The 20,198-nt window shown below is 39.5% G+C and overlaps 2 protein-coding genes across 2 annotated transcripts; one reads left to right on the forward strand and one right to left on the reverse strand.

The window, feature by feature from the left end:
* Window positions 1–134: 134 nt before the first annotated feature.
* Window positions 135–8,215, reverse strand: mapk7 (mitogen-activated protein kinase 7). Its single transcript, XM_074620575.1, has 7 exons — window positions 8,069–8,215; window positions 6,287–6,567; window positions 5,971–6,136; window positions 3,402–4,942; window positions 2,207–3,315; window positions 1,839–1,969; window positions 135–494 (listed from the first exon to the last, which is right to left on the reverse strand). Exons 2-7 carry the CDS (start codon window positions 6,561–6,563, stop codon window positions 347–349), a joined length of 3,372 nt encoding a protein of 1,123 aa, XP_074476676.1. The 5' UTR covers window positions 6,564–6,567; window positions 8,069–8,215; the 3' UTR covers window positions 135–346.
* Window positions 7,509–11,944, forward strand: vkorc1 (vitamin K epoxide reductase complex, subunit 1). Its single transcript, XM_074620583.1, has 4 exons — window positions 7,509–7,629; window positions 9,367–9,788; window positions 10,585–10,694; window positions 11,482–11,944. The coding sequence occupies exons 2-4, from the start codon at window positions 9,619–9,621 to the stop codon at window positions 11,691–11,693; spliced, it is 492 nt and encodes a 163-aa protein (XP_074476684.1). The 5' UTR covers window positions 7,509–7,629; window positions 9,367–9,618; the 3' UTR covers window positions 11,694–11,944.
* The last annotated feature ends 8,254 nt before the right edge of the window (window positions 11,945–20,198 follow it).

Below are 20,198 nucleotides of genomic sequence, written 5' to 3' on the forward strand. Positions count from 1 at the left end.
ATTTCATCCCTTTGTTGTTTCTTTGAAATGAATTAAGGTCACTTTTAAGTGTCCTTCCTCACAGAGAACCAACTTAATCTCAGTTTAAATTGCTCATTTTACTGTAGTTCATTAAATATCCAGAGGCAGAGACATGTGATGACACAGTTTTCTTTATTATAAAGAAAGTGCAGCATGTCGTAATGGTAAAAAAAAGACCGCTTGGTAGTGCCTATTAAAAAAAGCTAGCTTTTAAATTAATTTGATAAGTCTTCAGTCAAGGTTTTCATGCTAGAAAAAAAAAAAAATCTAACACAATCTTTACACAAATACAAGTGTTGTCTTTAACATTCCAGGCAGGGGAATGTCAGGCGTCAGGGGGAATGGTATCGGAGAGGATCATGGGAGAGCCGAGTTGCAACTCCTGCTGCAGCGACTCCAGATCAGCTGGAGTCATGCGGTGAACCTCGCTCCAATCAGATAACAGGGAGGCCGAGAGGGGGGCCGAGTCGTAACTGATGGAGGAGAAGGACAAATAGAAAGCATTGAGAGTGGCCCTCTTTTGATCATCAAAAGCCAACACTGAATGTCCAAATTGTCCTGAAAACTACATATATGTAAATCTGCCACTTCGCAGTATTTTTAAGTCCCCCTCCACTCAAATGTGTTTCTTCTTGCTTCTTCAGTGACGTTTGGGCTTCACTGTTCACAATGATGTATGTGCAGAGTTCGACGCTAGAAGGCTGTTTTCACATTCATGCGCCTGAAAAGGGAAAGTTTCTGTTTGCTCACCTTTAGAGCTGCATCAATTAGTTGTCAACCATTAAATTAATCGCTAACTATTTTGATAATGATTAATCCGTTTGACAAAATTCTCTGATTCCAGCTTCTTAAATGTGAATATTTTATAATCTCTTTACTCCTCTGTGACAGTAAACTGAATATATTTGAGTTGTGGACAAAACAAGACATTTGAGGACGTCATCTTGGTCTTTGGGAAACACTGATTGACATTTTTCACAATTTTCTGACATTTTTTTAGACCAAACAACTAATCGATTAATCAAGAAAATAATCGACAGATTAATCGACAATGAAAGTAATATATCAGTTTATTTGCATATTCATTGATTCTGAATTTTTTTACTGAGGGAGAGAATGAGTCGGTGTAATTTTAAGATAATTGTGTGGAAAAATCACATCAGACACATTATTTCAAGCTGTATGTGTATATATATTCTGTATATCCATATCAGATGCATTTTATATGTCTTAAAATGTGTCTGGAAGGGGATCTTTAAGAGAAGCCTGTTCAAATTTCATCCAGCTGTTTTTCAGTGCTTGGTCAAAGCTCATAAAATACACTTTGCTGCTTTGACACTTTTAAGAGGTATTTTAGAGTGTAGCTTATAGGGAAGCTGCTGCTAAATTGACTGAAACTAAATCACCAAAGGGAAAACGTGAATAGGTTGTGAGACTTGAATTACACTACACTTAAAGGATAACTGAGATCTGGTGTTTGCACTTGGTGGGTCGACATGCGCAATTGAACTTGAACAATTGCAGCGATTTAATTGTGTCCTTAAAGTACACATGGGTACGGCATGTGAGCACTTATTTGTACTTATCCTTTAACTTAGTTAACTTCTGCTGCGTTCACCAGGACGAATCTGGTGTGAAAACATCACAAATATCGTGCAATACCTACTGTGCAGCTGCAGAGCCATGTTTATCTAAATGGTTACCAGATAGTAGTCTGATATGAATGGGTAAAACTTGTGCAGTAGTTTTTTTCCCCAGTATTAGACATTGGTTTTGTTTGTGAAAGCATTGGAGACTTGTGCTGTATTAGACCTTACCTGTCCCGGTCACAGTGTTGCAGGTCTGTGAGAGACTGGTTGAGAAGGTCATCCAGGTCAAAGCCCACGCCGTACCCAGCCCCGCTGCCTTTAGGGGTGACCGAGAACACCGGAGGTAGAACGTCCTCTACCTGACAGGAGACAAGGGGGAAACATTGGGTCAACTGAACTCTGTATCTTTAAGATCAGTTCAAGGCAAGCAGACGATTGTGACATTTAAGCCTGGTATGTGTGTGCAAGGAAATAATGTTTTTGTATAGCACCTATAATGAAAGTGCTCTGAATACATATAGCTTCTCTCGGGTAATATGCTAGCTGCAAAAAGCAATATTTTAGAAGAAAGGCAGCAGAAGAGACCTGAGACACACCTGGGACTTTGAGAGCTGCAGTGTTACTGTATGGATGTCGGGGGCAATGGAGGGTCCTTGCTGTCCAGTATCTGTGAATCCTAAACTGGGATGAGGCTGTGAGGGGACTCCTAAAGCCCTAAAGAGAGGGTGTGTGGTCTGCGGCCCAGATTTCTCTCCCACAGAGGGACACAGCTTCTCCATTGGCCCAGCACTTGCGGTCGAGGGGTTAGGGTGGGAGTTATTTTGGCGTCCGATGTCCACGTTCCCATTCGTCTCTCTGCTGGTTAATGCTGGAGCTTTAGTCAAAAAACTCTCCAGGGGAAGCAGCTGCGACTGAGCTTGAGGGTCAGGCTGGTTTTGGCTTTGAGGTTGGAGCTGGGGCTGAAGAAAGCTCGACGGCTGCGGCTTCCTGTTTGGTTGTGGTTGTTGCGGTGGCCTTGTCTCTAATTGATGCCCGTTCCAATTCCCCAAACAGTTGAAACCACTTTGACCGTTGCTCTCGCTGTGAGGTTTGAGCGTGTTGTTCTTAACAAAGCCACCAGCGACGCCCATTATATCCATCCCTCCGCTTACAGCAACAACTAAATCAGCTGGAGGTTTCCTCTGGCTCATGGAGAAAAGTAATGCTGGTTGTTGGTTGCTGGGAGGCTGAAACATGCCAGGCTGGTTTGGTTTAACTTGAGAGAGCAACTGTTCGTGAGACTGAATCTTTCTCGCCTCCTTGCCTGTGTTATTGTTCAGCGCTCCTTGTGTGTTGTCACTGATAGCTACGCCCCGGTGCGAGTTCACATTACAGTCCGTACTATTTCCTCCGTCGTTATTAGGAGTCTGAGATCTCTCATTGCGGCTGTCCATCATCTTCGTCCAACGTTGCAAAAGGCTTTTGTCGTCGTCGCTCAGCAGAACCCCGCCCAGCGAGTCCCCTTGCCTTCCCTCTCTTCTTTCCTTTTCCTTTATTTTCCTCTCCCTCTCTCTTGCTCGTTCCTGCCTCTTCCTTCTTTTCTCCTCTCTTTCTCGTTGACGCTCCTGGGCTGTGACAGGCCGACGCAGATCTGGAACAGAAGACAAGGAGGACGATACACCTCCTCCTGCGCCGGCGTCTACGCCCAGCGCAGAGTTACCTCCGTCTGCAATAAAGATATAAAAATTCTGATAAAGACTAAAGTCTAAAGAATGACATGTCAATGATTGATATGGAAAACAATAAACTTACCACCCCTGGCTTTATTTCTGAGAGCTGATTTCAATAAGGCCGCTTTAAGTGCAGCTTTAGTGTCCTCTGAAATAGCTCCTTCTTTTCTGGTTCCCTCTCCGGCACCTGGAGGAGGCCTGGCATTCTTGGACAGTGACTGTGAGAGGGACTGAGACAGTGACTGAGCTTGTGCCACAGAGAGACAAAGGGAAGGCACAGTGGTGGGTAGGGGCGTCATGGTCTGTGCTGGTGTTGCGGGAATAGAGGTGGGAGCCTGGGTCATGGACTGGCTCTGGGTGGGCTGACTCAGAGGAGCCTGACTTCCGGTTACCTCACTGTCTCTCATTGTTTCTGATGAGGTGTCCTGACTGGACACTGGCGTTGTTAAATCTATAGTCTCTGGCTGACCGCTGTCTGAGTTGGCACTGGGCATGTCTACATCGACTGGGCCACTTTCGCTTTTTGAAAGCAGAGACAAATTATGGGTCACATGAGGCGGGGCGACTTCTAAAAGAGACGTAGGCTTGTTAAAGTTTTGCATCTGATTTGTAAACGTGTGGTTCCCTTCTGCTGGTGTGTGATTTTGTTGCTGTTGAGATTTCACTTCCCTCATTTGCTGTTGCTGTATCTGTGCTGCTTGTGGGTGTTGTGCCAGTGTAACCAGTGTTGATTTGCTCAGGTTAACAGTCGAGGGCTGAGCGTTACACTGGTTGCTGCTTTGTGCTGCGGCTCTACCGTTCACCCTCGCCAAGGGCCTGAACTGCAGTCTTTGACGGCAGCCCTGTTTGTTTTGATGGAAGTCCTGGATCTCCATCAGGATCGCCTCTTTAATTTGATCCCTGTTCATCGGAAGCTTGTCGAATTCAAAGTCAAAAGCTGGCACGCAAATTGGCTCGTCGTCTGGGTCGTGGTACTTGGACAGGTAAGGATGCTCCAGCGCTTGTGTCACAGTGATTCTCTCGCGAGGGTCAAAGCACAACATGGCAACCAGCAGGTCCAAAGCCTCTGGTTCAGCTTGTGGGTACAGTTTGGCCAAAGGCACAGCAGACCGCGATGGGAGACTCTGAACATAGGAGCGCACTCTGTCCGCCCTAATAGTACTAATCAACCCCTCAGGAGGAGTGCCTAACACTCCCAAAATGAGCGTGAGCTGGTGGACGTAGTGCCTCCCAGGAAAAAGCTGCTTACGTCCCAACATCTCTGCAAAGATGCAGCCTACAGACCACAAGTCGATGGCCAAGCTGTAGTGATTGAGAGACAGCAGGAGTTCAGGAGCACGGTACCATCGAGTGGCCACATATTCAGTCATGAAGGAGTGAGACTCTTCAGGGTGCGCACTCAGACCCCTCGCCATGCCGAAGTCGCCAATTTTTAGCTCACAGTTCTCGTTCACCAGCAGGTTGGAGGGTTTGAGGTCGCGGTGGATCACATTGGCAGAGTGCACATACGTGAGGCCACGGAGGAGCTGGTACAGAAAGTAGCGTGTGTGCTCTGAGGTGAGCGTCTGGGAAGAGTGTATGATCTGGTGCAAGTCGCTCTCCATGAGGTCCAGCACCACGTACCTGCACACATGGGAAGTGGAAAAGTGAGATGTGTTTGACATCTATTGAGCCATAAAGTATGATTCAATAAATAAAAACTGTAAGATTCTCTCAGTTACAAGTACCCAAGTATTGTATTTAAGCACAATTTTGTGGTACTTGTTCTTTACTTGAGTATTTCCATTTTCTGCTAATTTATACTCCACTACATCTCAAAGAGAAATACTTTTTACTCCACTACATGCATTTGATACCTTTTAGTTACTTTGCAGATTCAGATTAATAATACAAAATATAATCAAATAAATGATGATATATTATTATGGATAAAGATAACCTATTTATTGAACCCTTGGTGAAATTCACAATAATATATTAAAAAATAAGCCCCTCCTTTAACAGCTGATACATTAAAGTGACAAACACACTAATTTCATCAATAATTATAATACAATAATATCATATAGATTATTCTGAAATGGGCCATTCTGCAGAATGAGTACTTTTACTTTTAGTACTTTAAGTATATTTTGATGCTTATACTTTTGTACTGTTACTTAAGTAAGATTTTGAATGATGTCTTGTACTTGTAGCAGCATTTTTTCACTGTGGTATTACGACGTTTACTTAAGTAAAATATCTGAATATTTTTTCCACCACTGGTACAATTTCCACTGATATAATAGTGTTAAATATAAACTAATATTTTAGCAATTTGGCCACATTTTCAATTTCCAAAATGCATTTTTCAAGTCAACATTTTTGTAATTATACTTTTTGATCAATATTACTGAATGCTCGTGATGGGTGAAAAACATAACTAGTCAAATGGTAAGATATTAGTAAATATTGCCTCTAATTTGGTGGAATCTTTAGTTGTATGTAAATGAGTTGACTAAAATTATACAACCAATTTTTATATCCAAATCTCCAAAGTTTCCAGACATTTACTTTATCAATAAACTTAACAGACGCTTCTAGCCTGCTGAGGAACCGTGGGAATGTGTTATTTGCCACCAAAGTTACCATGAAAATAAAAATGTACATACACAGACTTGAAGGCAGAGTGAGGAAGGTTGGGCTGCAGGATGTCTTTGATGGCGATGATGTTGTCATGTTTGAAGTGCTTGAGAATCTTCAGCTCTCGTAGCGTGCGTTTAGCGTTTGTCACCACTTCAAAAGCATTGGAGATCTTCTTTATCGCCACCTGCTGGCCTGTGAAATGTAAATAAGCCCCAATGAAAAAACACAGCAGGCCAGGACGAACAACTGAGTTTGAATGACAATGTTAACTGATAATGGGTTTCCACATTTAACATTGTAGTACACACAGAATGAGCTATTTCTTCATCAAATCAGCCATACCATTGTCTCTTCTCCTGGCAGATGAAACGACGCCGTAGGCCCCTGTGCCGATAGTTTCTATAACATCGTACTCCTCTCCGACGTCGAACTTCACGTCCAGAGAGTGTGCTTTAAGCAGAGCCAAGTTTTTTTCTGTTGTGCTGGTGTCTGCGCTGCCTCCTGTTGCCTCGACTTCACTCTGGTTCTGGTTTTCTCTGCTTTTGTCAGTGGCCATTCTTTCAGGTGACATGGCCACCGGCTGACCATTTTTTCCTTCTCCTCCCTCCTTAGTTGACATACTTCTGTACAGAATCAAAAAATAGGCAGGGTTAGGAACATTAAGTAGTGCTTGTAATCTACAAGTAGAGTTACATTAGTATGTGGCTGTTGCCTTATAAAAAGCAACACTATTTGTCCCATGTTGGCCCAATTGTTGGTTAGGTTTGGCATTTTTCTGATCCTTTTTTGTGGTTTAATATAACTAGGACTAGGTGATAGTTGAAATTATCACAATATCAATAAGGATATTTTCTAAAAGTCATCACAACATGGCAAATGATTGCAAAAATCATAAAAGAAAAAAGGTTAAAAGCAACGATGTGTTCCACCATTATGTATTAGGCAAGGCAAGGCAGCTTTATTTGTATTGCACATTTCAGCAACAGGGCAATTCAAAGTGCTTTACACAAACATTCAAGAACATTGTGACAAAGTGCAAAAGAACATTAAGACATAATTAAAACAGTTATAAAAACATTAAAGATTAGACAATAAAAACAAGCTAAAAAAAAAAGCTAGGATAGAAGCTAAAATAGAGTATAACACACAAAAAGCTCTAGTGCAGTATAAGATCATTATCTAGTTTAATAAAAGGCAGCAGCAAACAGTTCTTTTAAATCAAAGCTTAAAAATGTCCTAAGAGTTGGAGCTGGTCCTGCAGGTTTCTGGGAGCTTATTCCAAATATTTGGTGCATAAAAACTGAACGTATTGATGATGTATTACATCAGACAAAACTTTGTGCAAAACTTCAATTACTAATTTCATTCATTTAAATAATTATGAAAGTAATCATTATAGTAGCAGCACTTATTATAAACACTTATAACCTAACCAACATTCTTGTAAAACTAGATATCAGTATCATCTGATAAAAGGTGGGGAAACGTGTAATGTGCTTTATAAAAAAATAAATAAAAAAAAAACATGGTCCATTTATAGTTAATAACATTTAACTGTGTGTCCCTGCAATAAGCAGTCCTTGATTGGACAGCTACAATGAAACAATAAGGTAAAAAGGAAAACCAGTGATCCTCTGAAGCTAAAAGACCAGAGAGCCTCTTCAGGACTCCTTCTCAAAAGGTCAGTCAGTGGTGCTTTAGGTCAGCTACACAGACACAACTTAAGATACTGATTTGGCAATTGTTAAGTCACATTATTGACTAAACAGATGTACTGTATGCAACCAACACGCTGCCTAGCAACTTCTCATCCACGAGGCCTGCCAGGCAGGTGACCAAAACCTGTAGCTCCCAGTCAAAAGATTACACTAGATTACAGCTGGAGTCTGCTTACAAATAGATAGAGAACAAGGACTTTTAAAGGACACCTAGTTTGTGTACAACAGTGTGTTTAAACTAAACTAATTACCCCATAAAGAAGCCTTACCCACTGTTTGACGCAGGGGCGTAGGCTAGTTACCTGAAGCTCAGGCTTTATAGGAAGGTAAAGCATTAAAACCACGTCTTTTCTCGGTTTATATTACCACATAGTGACTGTTTCTAAGTGATGGAACAGACTCTCACCTTGTGAACCACCCACAACATCCGTAATTGTGTTTTTAGTCCCGTAGTAGCACGGCTATCTCTTGTTTTTGTCTGCCGCTTCCTCGTACACTTCCGTGTTTGGGTTTGAGTGACATGTGGCTGACCAATAAGGTGGGGGCGACGTCCGAGAGGTTGTCCAATAGGAGCAGAGAATGTAGGGGGGAGGCGGGACATGACGGCAGACAGTAGGCGCTCTGTGTTTTTGGGTTGGTGGTGACGTCATTTTCCAGAATTGAATAATTTAAAGAGGGGCCATATTGGGATTAATTTACCTGCACCTAAACCTGTTTAAGATAAGATAAGATAGTAGAACAATAACTAATACTAATACTACTACTACTAATAATACTAATAGGCCAATAACTAACGTAATAAAACAAAATGTAACAAATAAATACATAGATATACATTTACGGAATTGTTATTCATTATTAAATAATAAATTGTACACCAGCAACTTGGTAAAAGATCTACAATTCAAGTGTAAACCTTTTTAATGCAGCAATTGCTGGTGTGCGATTTATTATTTAATAATGAATAACAATGCCGTAAATGTATATCTTATATCTTATATATTTTATTACTTGAAGTGTGTGAAGGAGCGCTATCGCAGGTCCTTCCTTCCTGCAGCTGTCAGACTACACAACCAGCACTGCTCCCAGTAGACCACTTATACTTATACTTATTCACCAAAAACTGACAATAACTGCACTATACTGTATAATGACTGTGCATATCATTATCATTATTACTACTCAGGTGTAATTCATACTGTGCAATATTTTCAAGTGGAATTTCATTACATTCTCACTGTGCAATATCATTTTCCACTTGTGCAATTTTGTTAATAGTCTGTTTATTGTCAATACTGTATATACTGCTCCTATTTTTATACTTCCTTCAATTTAAGTGGTTCATATTTTGTTACACTTTGTTTATCTCTTTTATTACTGTGTTAGCTGATGTTTTTTGCACTATCCCCTTTGCTACTGTACACTGCAAATTTCCCCACTAAGGGACTAATAAAGTAATATCTTATCTTATCTTATTTGTAAAGCACTTAAACCTGCTTTATAATATAAAAGACATGTAAATCTCACTTTTTACAATATGGGACCTTTAAATGGATTATTTTCACACTGTTATTATATATTTTTTATTATATATAATATTATATTTATTTTATTTTTATTTATTATACTTTTACTGAAGTAGTTCTGAGTAACCTACTTTCTTCCACCACTGATTATACTGTATACTGATTCCCCTAAAGGCAGGACAGACTTAAGTCCACAGTAAATACACAGTAAACAAACCATCTGGCTGGTCCAACATCTGTACCCAGCCGACCAATGAGAGGCCGTGACAAAAATCACCGGACCAATCAAAAGAGAGAATCTGACTTTTAACCTAATACGTCACCTTGACGAGGAGGACGACTGAGTGAAGTTTGAAAGGAAACAAAAGTGGACTTTTCCCTCATCTTTTAGCCTACTGGAGTCATTTAAATCCAGTGTCTTGAAATAAACATGGCATTGCCGAAATGGGAGCGAAAAGCGCGCATATTTCTGTGCGTTTTCGGTTTGTTTTTGTCTGTTTATGCGCTTCACGTCGAGCTGTCCAGAGAAAGGAACCCAGAGTACAGGGCGATGTGCGACCTGGGGGAGTCTGTGAGCTGCTCCAAAGTTTTCACCTCCAGGTACGTTTCTTACTTCTCCCTTTGAGTTTGTTCAAGTCATACCTGCTTTGTTGTGCAGAATCACTTGATCTCGACTTGTACTTTAGTGACCATTGAATCATTTCTGGTTCTTACTTTGCTTTTATCTAAATATGTCATGACAGGTTTGACCCCCTTTATTGCCACGTGTTAAGATCCTGCTACTGTTTTACCTTATGACAATACCAAGTGTTATCAAGAGCTCGTTATCCTTAAAACATTTTAAAAGGAAATTATCATCACATTTAATTAATGATGTCTAATTATCTTATGATATGTTAAGATATATTTTCTTTTTTTCTGTACTGTTTTTTTATATGTATTTCATTGTTTTTATTGGATTGTTTTCCACTGTTTGGTTAGGGTTTTTCTGCACATTTCGTGTACTTCTTGTTGTTGTTTAACTTGTTGTATTTTTAAAATTATGTTAGTTTAGATCTTTCTTCCTTTTTTTGTTATTGTTTTTTTTTTTCTCCTGAGATTTGGGGGGAGGTCCTTTTTAAATAAGCCTGTGGCTTCTTCACCTCTCCTGACACATTTCTTTTTTTTTTTCTTTGACTGGATTTTGTGCAGTTTTATATCTGTGCAAATAAATAAATAATAACATAAAATACCAAGTGGATATTCCTCATTTGACACTTCCTGTTTTCATTAAATAATCTGCATGCTTGATTGTTTTACAGAAGTTATATAAACCATTATGTAGGCTATACCTTTTTATTTTATTTGCCTATAATATGTTGTTCTGACTGTTTTCCCCTTTCTTTTTTTTTGGCAGATGGGGACGTGGTTTTGGTTTGGTCCAGTTCTTTGCTGCCAAAGATAGCCCTCTGAACCAGCCCAACTCTGTGCTTGGCATCATATTTTACACTCTGCAGATGGGCCTGGGTTAGTCTGTCGTTTTAGTCTTCTGCAAATTACAGTGCAATGCTGAGTGTTTTTAGGCAAAGTAGATACTGTTTGCATTCCTGCATGTTAGTGAAGCATTGGCTGAGTCCAGCCCAGTTGCACAGCAGTTTGTGAAATTGTCACGAAATTTAATGTATTGATTCGTGTACATAATGATTGTACATGATGGTCAGCACGAAATCAAGTCGTTTATAATCCACGTAATTGTGAACCGGGAAGTATAAAGAGCGACGAACGCCACACAGGGTCGAGGTCAGGGTGGACACGTGGGTAAAAAAACACAGAACTTTTGCCCAGGAGACTGGAGTTTGTGTCCCGTGTGAAACCAGAAGTCAAAGTTCATTTATTTGCCACGTAACTTCCATACTTAAGTTACTGCTCTTCCAGAGTTATTTTAATCCAAATCACGATCTTTTCCTAAACCTAACTAAGTAGTTTGTTGCCTTAGCCTAACCAAGTCAATCTTTTCCTAAACTTAAGTAGTTTTATTTTGAAAAGACTAGAGCGGAATTTGACACGTGTGTCATGTGTTGTTGTGAGTGTCACAAAAAAAAGGGAAATTCGTGTCTATGTACACAAATCAAATAGATTCAATTTTGTGACTATTACACAAACTGCCGAGAGACTGTGTTGCAGCACCATTCATATTCTTTTAGGGGAAATAATGATGAGATATAACATTAGATTTTGTTATTACACAGAATGTTTTCACTCCAAATTTTTGTATTTTATTGAAGGACTGAATTCTTCTCTGTCTTTATTGCAGGACTGTCTCTGTCCAAAAAAGCAGCCATGTTTTTGGTCTTCGCCTCCTGGGTATCAGTGGCCGGCTCCATCTATCTTGCATCTATTCTCGCCTTTGTTCTGGGGGATTTCTGCATGGTCTGCGTGTCAACATACATCGTCAACTTTGCGTTGCTCTTCACCAACCTGAAACGCAGGAGAGCAATTGAAGGAATGAAGGAAAAGGCTGGATAGAAAGAGATACATGTGAAATTCTACACCTTTTTTTGTGCTGAGCTGAAGCCACAATGGATCTGAAAGACAAATTCTCTCCCACAGTATTTCTGCGTTATTTACACCTGTGAAGGCTTTTCAGAGAATCAGGACTGGAGATGTATCTCAGAAGATCTATAAGATGATTTTTAGTACAGAAACCTGCTGAAGCAGCAGTCACCTGTTTATATGGATGTGCATTTGTGATGCTGATTAAACATTTTTGAATACTACCTCTCGTCTCGTGTGATTTAGGCCCGGCTTCTGAAGACAATAAGAATCCTAAAAGTGGATCAGGGTTGCACAGTTAATCAAACTTTTATCAAAATCGCAATACTACAATTTTCAAATCACAGTATTTGTTAAAATCCGGATATTTCTTAAAGGTGAAATTTGTGTAAAAATGCCATTTTAAATTAAATATTGTGGTGCTGCGGTCATGGCATACACATTACATTCCACAGACCTAAGAAAACATCTTTGTTTGGTACAGATCCCCGCAAAAAATAACACCATTTTAATATGTTTTTCATAGAAAATTAGAATAATGATGTAAAAATGATCATTCCCTCTAATATCGCTAATCATATCACAATTGCAGTATCAGTTAAAATAATCGCATTCGATATTTTTTCAAAATCGTACAGCCCTAAAGTGGATATAAGTACATTAGTCTATTATTAGGTGGTAAAGCAATACAGAGACATGCAATTACCCAGTCTAACCAGGAGATGGAGCCACATGCACAGGGTTATCATGGTGAATTTGGATAAAGGTGAAGTTTAGTGTTGTATTTCAAGAAGACAGAAACTATTATTTGCATTGCTTGACTGAAAATAACATGGATAACACAAAATCTCTTGGGGAAACTCTAACCAAATATATTTAAGCCATACATAAACCTAATGGAATAGTTTGGCCTTTTGATATACCTCTATGATCACTCAGTTAGTTTAGCGAGTCAAAAGTTGGTTGGAACAATACCAACAGGAAACAAAGCCAAACTAACAAACAATCAAAAACAATAACAAAGTACAGTCGACAGTCACTCACTGTCCCTTAGTTTATGGCAGGCTCACAGCTCTTTTAGCATCCTCTCCCAGTAAGACTGGTAATTTGTTTTCATCTGAGAGCTGTAGAAAACCTTTGGTTCTTAAATACATTTTTTAAAATATATATCCGTAATGTTTTTATGTTTTTCACATTTGGTGAGGGAGTGTAGCTCTGTTTCAGGCTCACTGAGGATGCAGTGGGCTCTACGGGGAGCCAGGTTTTTCTGTGTTGTCCCTTTTCGATGGGGAAGCTGTGCTCACCCTGTCTGTACTTTGTCAAAGTTCTTTTTAATGTAGATCAGTCACCATGGTCAAATAATCTGCTATGGTGTACTGTCGATTTAGAGCCAGATAGTGCTGCATTTTGCTCTGTGCACCATATATATATATATATATATATATATATATAATGTGTGTGCTGTAAGTATATATATACTGGAAAAACAAAGTTCGGAATGGTAATGGTCATTGTATTTTACATCGTTGGAAAGCCTGTTTATTTACCTTCACAATGATGTCCAACTTGTAAGGATCATACATTTGTGGGATGAGCAACACAGCTGATTATGTGGGGAGCGCCCAAGAAAAATTTGCCAAAATGCTCTGCCAATGATAAACAGTGTATTGTCATAAGGCGACCAGGAAGCCTGCAATGACTGCCCTTCACCGTCAGGCCCGTTGGCGCTGGTGTCGACAACACAGACAATGGAACCTGAACATGTGGGGGAATGTCATGTTCAGTGATGAGCCCAGGTTCTGTCTGCGAAAGTTGGATGGCCGGGTCAAAGTATGGAGACGACGTTGAGAACGCTATGCTGATTGTTGCACCGATGGAGTAAGAGCTTTTGGTGGGGGCAGTGTCATGGTGTGGGGCGGCATCTCCCTCACTGGTAAAACAAGGCTTGTCATCATTGAAGGCCGTCTCAATGCAGTGAGATATCGGGATGAGATTCTGCAGCCAGTGGCGATCCCATATCTCCACAATCTGGGACCTAACTTCATCCTCCAAGATGACAACTCCAACGATGTAAAATACAATGCCAATTAGCATTGTAACAACAGAGAAATAATCCATCAAACACAAGTTTCCGAACTTTGTTTTTCCAGTTTATATATACACCAATCAGATGGCTAGACGACTGGTTCAGAGTATCTCCAAAACTTGGATGTTCCTGGTCTGCAGTGGTCAGGACCTCCCAAAAGTGGTCCAAGGAAGGAGAACCGGCGACAGGGTCAGACCAAAGGCTCATTGATGCACGTGGGGAGTGAGGCCCGTGTTGTCCAATCCAATAGAAGAGCTACTGGAGCTCAAATTGCTGAGAAGTTAATGCTGGTTCTGATAGAAAGGTGTTACAACACACAGTGCATTGCAGTTTGTTGCATATGGGGCTGCGTGGCCGCAGACCGTTCAGGGTGCCCATGCTGTCCTAATGTTATGGCTGATCGGTGTATGTGTATATATATATATATATATATATATATATATACAGCTCTGGAAAAAATGAAGAGACCACTTCAAAATTATCAGTTTCTCTGGTTTTACTATTTATTGGTATGTGTTTGAGTAAAATGAAAATTTTTGTTATATTCTATAAACTACTGACAACATTTCTCCCAAATTTCAAATAAAAATATTGTCATTTAGAGCATTTATTTGCAGAAAATGACAAATTGTCAAAATAACAAAAAAGATGCAGTGTTTTCAGATCTGGAATAATGCAAAGAAAACAAGTTCATATTAATTTTTAAACAACACAATACTAATGTTTTAACTTAGGAAGAGTTCAGAAATCAATATTGGGTGGAATAACCTTGATTTACAATCACAGCTTTCATGCGTCTTGGCATGCTCTCCACCAGTCTTTCACATTGCTGTTGGGTGACTTTATGACACTCCTGGCGCAAAAAATTCAAGCAGCTCGGCTTTGTTTGAGGGCTTGTGACCATCCATCTTCCTCTTGATCACATTCCAGAGGTTTTCAATGGGATTCAGGTCTGGAGATTGGGCTGGCCATGACAGGGTCCTGATCTGGGGGTCCTTCATCCACACCTTCACTGACCTGGCTGTGTGGCATGGAGCATTTTCCTGCTGGGAAAACCACTCCTCAGAGTTGGGGAACATTGTCAGAATGATGTTTTAATTGTGCTGTGCCCCAGAGGCTGCCAACTGAGCTCTCCATGGAATAGCCCTGCACGGACAATCTCACATTTCTTGTGCGGGAAAACAACAATGGGCATGCACAAAGTCTTTGACCATGAAGGCCGGTGGCACAATTTTGATGCCAGGTGGGGCTGATTGTCTGATGCCCTGCTGCATTTTGATTGGCTATTTTTCCAGTAGGACTTGTCCTGCAGGAACAAAATGGCTAACTGCTAGCTAACGTTAGCTTGTCAGAGAAGACTTCTTCTTTTGCTTCCTGGTATGGTTCCTGGTATGGAAAGCCATTTGAGCATTTATTCCATATCCTTGATATCAGACGTCAGTGTCCTCCACTAGTTCGGTCTTTGTCAGCACTAGTTGAGCAAAAACTCTTACTAGTCACTGTTTTTCAGCAACTAGTGGCACATTTATCCAACTAGTTCCAACAGAAGCCTTACTAGTGAGACTGTGCACCACACTAGTAGGACCAAAGGCCCAACTAGTCAGCTTTTTTACGCACTAGTGGACCTCTGGACCCAACTAGTAACGCTGACAGTCTTACTAGTTAACTAGTAAGCTGGAAAAGCTTTGACATGTTAACTAGTAAAGGACATATTCACCTCACTAGTTAACCGGTGACCTACAATTTCCTGCACTAGTTAACTAGTGAGGGCCAAAATGTCCACTAGTTAACTAGTTAAAGCCTTTCAACCTTACTAGCTAACTAGTGAGGCTCAACATTTGACTAGTTAACTAGTAAGAGGAAAAAAGTCCAGTAGTTGCACTAGTGAAGGTCTTTTTTTACTTTACTAGTTAACTAGTGCGGGCCAAAAAAGAGCCACTAGTTAACTAGTAAGGGCCAACATGTGCACTAGTTAACCAGTTGCACTAAATGTTAATGAAGAGGTGGGGAAGGAGCATACTCTGAGGCTTCCTATTGGCATTCCAGTTCAAAATAAAAAATACAAACCAATCAAGCCTCAGGATTTTGTCATTACCCCGCCTGCTTCTTTTGCATGTTGTGCACTAGTTAACATGTTGGCCTGAGGAATTGCAACTACTTAACTAGTGGCTGCATGTTGCACCTTAAATGTTAACTAATGAGGGCCAAAATGCTCACTAGTTAACTAGTTAAAACCTTTTTGACCTGACTAGTGAGGCTCAAAATGTTTACTAGTTAACTAGTAAGGAAAAAATGTCCACTAGTTGCACTAGTAAGGGTCTTTTTTTACCTTACTAGTTAACTAGTGCAGGCCAAAAAGAGCCACTAGTTAACTAGTGCACTGATATTTTCCTCACTAGTTAACTAGTGGAAGGTATTTTGTCTCACTAGTTGGACTTTGACCAAACATATGTTTGGTCAAAGTCAAAGTAAGAAAAATGTGCAACAGTATTTTAGTTGTTTATACTTGAGATCATGCCTAATAACCTTGGTGAATATAGAGAAGTTACTACTTTCTTAGCAAAAGATATAATGGGATACACACTCTTTTCAGACTGCATTTTTGTTCTGCCACAAAGTGTATCTCCTCTCTATAATGTACAGACGTTGCTTTACCATCAAGCGTGGTAGCCTAATGTAGGTCCACCTTCACTGAATACATGCACATTACCGTGGCCAGGGGTACACTTCCTACCTTAGCACTACACCTGTCCAGAATTAATATCACAGGTCTGCTCGGCACTGCAATTCTGTTTGATATTAGCTGTGACTGGTTTTGGATGCTTTGAACACTGTCTTTGTATACTTAACACTCATGTAGGATGGTAGATCTGAATTTATCCAACAGAGCCTAATTGAATTTGCATCATATTACTATAGTTGTGGCACAGAGTGCTTAGCTTGGAGTGAGTAAATGCATATAATGCATTGTGCAAACACTACATGGAAAGCTGGAGCTGCATGACGGGTATAATAAGAAGGACCTAAAGTAGGTCTCCTCCCTGAGTGTTAAATATCAGTAGGCATCCCAAAATAAGTGGAAATCTACAATTGTTTTACTCATTAATGGATATATTAATTCTTGCTTTATTTTGTTCAACTTCTACCATCTTTGAATTTGTAACTTTTCAATTAGTCAAATCTTGTGAAACGTGAGTCATTTGCACTCCTTTAAAGCATATTGCCATGTCATCCTACTCCACGTTTCTGTTAATCATTATTACATCAGTAGTCAGCCAAACTGTATGACTTCACTTCTGCTACCACAGTCCACTGACCATCATCAAACATCTGATAAAGATCAAATAAGGACCACATTGTCCACTTATCCACACTATTTTATCTGAATTTACTGAGAACTGAATGCAGAGTCCAACAGTAGGCTACACAAATATTAGGCAGATACACTGAGTTGAATTAAAAAATGTGTCTTTACTTTCAGATAAACTCTGAAGATGCCGTTACAGAGTAGATGGATTTAACTAACTTAAAAAAAAAATGTCCTTCTTTTTAAGGAAAGATGACGCATTTATGGTGGATGAGTGTGTTTCACAATGTGCCCTTTAAGGCTACGTTGACTTACAACAAAAGAGGTTTCAACAGCTTTTGTCAGAGTTCCTCAGTTGACTTGCAGTGTGGACAGACAGTGTTTCTCACAAAAGAGCCTAACTCACATTCGTGTCAAATTTTAGCTTCTTTTGTTGTTGTTACCCATGATCTCAACCCCTCACCTTGTTATTTACTCTTTCTCTTAACCTTTACACAGTTTCCTTCCTCATATGGTAGTCCTCAACAAAATCGCATTGCATTTTTAATCCCTCACGTTGCAATGACATGGTGATGCTTGCCGGTTGTCTCAAACCCGCTGCATTTTCCAGCACTGGAAATAACGTAGCAAGACATCCCTGGACTTCCTTCATTTGATGTTTTTAATTGAAGTTAATTTAACCATGCATTGCAAGAAGTTAAAGATTTATTGTGACAATATTTGTGATGATAACATGTGAGAATCAAGAGAGTCACATACAGTAAATGTCATGTTTAGCAAAATGTTAAAGTCACTGCTAAAATCACAATCTTCCTCCTCTTTTTGTGTTCCCTTTCTCTCTTATCACTTCCTAAGATGAGTCAGGATAGACTCTGCAGCATGGACACGTATCACCACGGCCCCATATCATGTAGATGTGTTGGACCAGCGCCCAAACTTGGTTCTGAGGTCAGTGCATCAATTCTCTATTTGGGCAAAAAAAAAAAGAAAAGTGAAATAAAATCATGCTTTGTTTTGAGAGTTTTGAGTGTTTTAACGAGACTGAACAAATAAATCCCACTGCAATATTTAAAACAATGATTAACTATAGTTGAAGCTCAGTGGCTCTTCTTATGATTGACCATATAGTTACCCTGTAACTCAGTCTGACAAGGAACTACCGTGGAACTACCACTGCATATCTAACTACAGAGAACAATATGAGAACAGTTTGTTTTGACTTTACTTGCCTCAAAACATGGAAGAACAAACTAAATTAACTGCCCAGTTTGCTGTAAGAAGAGTATATTAACCATATGTATTAGGGGTGTAAATCACAAGTTTCATCACTATACGATATATCTATTCTTTGGACAACGATACGATAATTGCCGGTATCACAATCGAGCGATCGATATGAGACGATATCATATGCCCTTTTAACACAGTCTGTTACATTTATATCAACTCACAAAAAGCAACTAAAATATGATTTGACAATTTTATTACTGGGAAGGAGGGACGCTTGGATGGGAATTGTGACACAGATGTGCCATGGGAATTTCAAAATAAAGGCATATCTTAAAGATGATGATATGTATCAATGTTTTCACTTTGCATTGATGTTATTGGATCGTTGATCATTGAATCACACCCTTAATATCTTTCTATATTTATATGTATTTCCTGGGATGAGAGGAGGCCGTGCACAGAGCTGAAAAAAAGGTATAAGCGTGCACCTCGAGGAGCTGTAATGCTGGTCGAACACATTTGCCAGGGAGGAGACTATAAGTACCCCAAAATAATAAAGGAACAATGTAGTTTGCCTGGTTAGTAATAAGGCCATTTTAAATAAACTCACATCAGATTTATTAAGTGATGTTGAAGTCATCACTCCATCTTCCCTGAAATGTCTAGATTCTTCCTCAGTAGTACCCAGTAGTTAAATAATAACTACGGTATAAATTCTCTCTATGTTCCTCCCAAACGGGCAGGTTATTGCTCAGTATGTAATACATTAGGGCTGCAGCTTTTTACTTTCATTGTCGATTAATCTGTTGATTATATTCTTGTTTAATCAACTGGTTGTTTGGTCTATAAAACGTCAGAAAATGGTGAAAAATGTCGAACAGTGTTCCCCAAAGCCCAAGATGATGTCCTCAAATGTCTTGTTTTGTCCACAACTCAAAAGATATTAAAGTTTACTGTCACAGGAGTAAAGAAACCAGAAAATATTCACATTTAAGAAGCTAGAATCAGAGAATTTTGACTTCTTTTTTTCTTAAAAAAATATTCAAACCTATCAATCGATTATCAAAATAGTTGCCGATTAATTAAATAGTTGACAACTAATTGATTAATCATTGCAGCTCTATCATACTTACCATGTAATAATAGAATAGGTACCCTGTAATTAAAATATAATAAATAACTATACAGTATAAGTTCTTTTTAAGACCCTTATTCCATAAGTTCACATCTTGTTTCTCAGTACCTTTTGTTATTACAAAGAGTATTAATCAAGCAGACATCATGGTGTTGTTTTGAATGTTATGTAACTGCATTTGAAAAGGTCTTTCTCCTTACTGTCAAAAAGCATATTTGCACTTAAAGAATAGAAAGAAAATGATGGATGAGGTGTAAAGGTTGCAGCCATAACGTACATGCACGCGTACCTTTGTAGTATTGTTTTAGTTGCATGGGCCATTTCAACAGCATGTCAGCAAGAGCTATTCGTAGCTCTGGTTGAGTTATTTACCTTTCTTTAGGGTTTTTTTGCACCGAAAGATAAGTACAGTAGATATCAGTGATGAGTTGTCGTGTGAAGGTGCTAATGGAAATGTTTTTATTTTACCTGGAAATTACGTACATCTCTGACACGTGTGGTTCTGAGATGACAACACTGCACCTGATCCACCCCTCTTGCCCAACAATCCCCACAACGCCCGTCTGATAATTATTATTTTTAATTATGATGAATGATGCCAGACCAGCGGTTTACGTTATGAGTTGAGAACAGGTTTTTTTGGATTACCCAGCATGCATCACTAATCCAATCAAGGGACATCATACTGTAGATATATGCTATTGAATCTGAGTCATTAAT

The sequence above is a fragment of the Sebastes fasciatus genome, chromosome 20 (assembly GCF_043250625.1).
Source record: "Sebastes fasciatus isolate fSebFas1 chromosome 20, fSebFas1.pri, whole genome shotgun sequence".
Taxonomy (NCBI): Eukaryota; Metazoa; Chordata; class Actinopteri; order Perciformes; family Sebastidae; genus Sebastes; species Sebastes fasciatus.

Coding starts and splice junctions, on each gene's coding strand:
- mapk7 (XM_074620575.1), bottom strand. CDS start 6,563: ATGTCAACTAAGGAGGGAGGAGAAGGAAAAAATGGTCAGCCGGTGGCC. Junction 4,943..5,970: donor CACTCTGCCTTCAAGTCTGT/GTATGTACATTT, acceptor CCATGTGTGCAG/GTACGTGGTGCTGGACCTCA. Junction 495..1,838: donor CAACACTGTGACCGGGACAG/GTAAGGTCTAAT, acceptor CTCCTCCATCAG/TTACGACTCGGCCCCCCTCT.
- vkorc1 (XM_074620583.1), top strand. CDS start 9,619: ATGGCATTGCCGAAATGGGAGCGAAAAGCGCGCATATTTCTGTGCGTT. Junction 9,789..10,584: donor TCCAAAGTTTTCACCTCCAG/GTACGTTTCTTA, acceptor TTTTTTTGGCAG/ATGGGGACGTGGTTTTGGTT. Junction 10,695..11,481: donor CACTCTGCAGATGGGCCTGG/GTTAGTCTGTCG, acceptor TCTTTATTGCAG/GACTGTCTCTGTCCAAAAAA.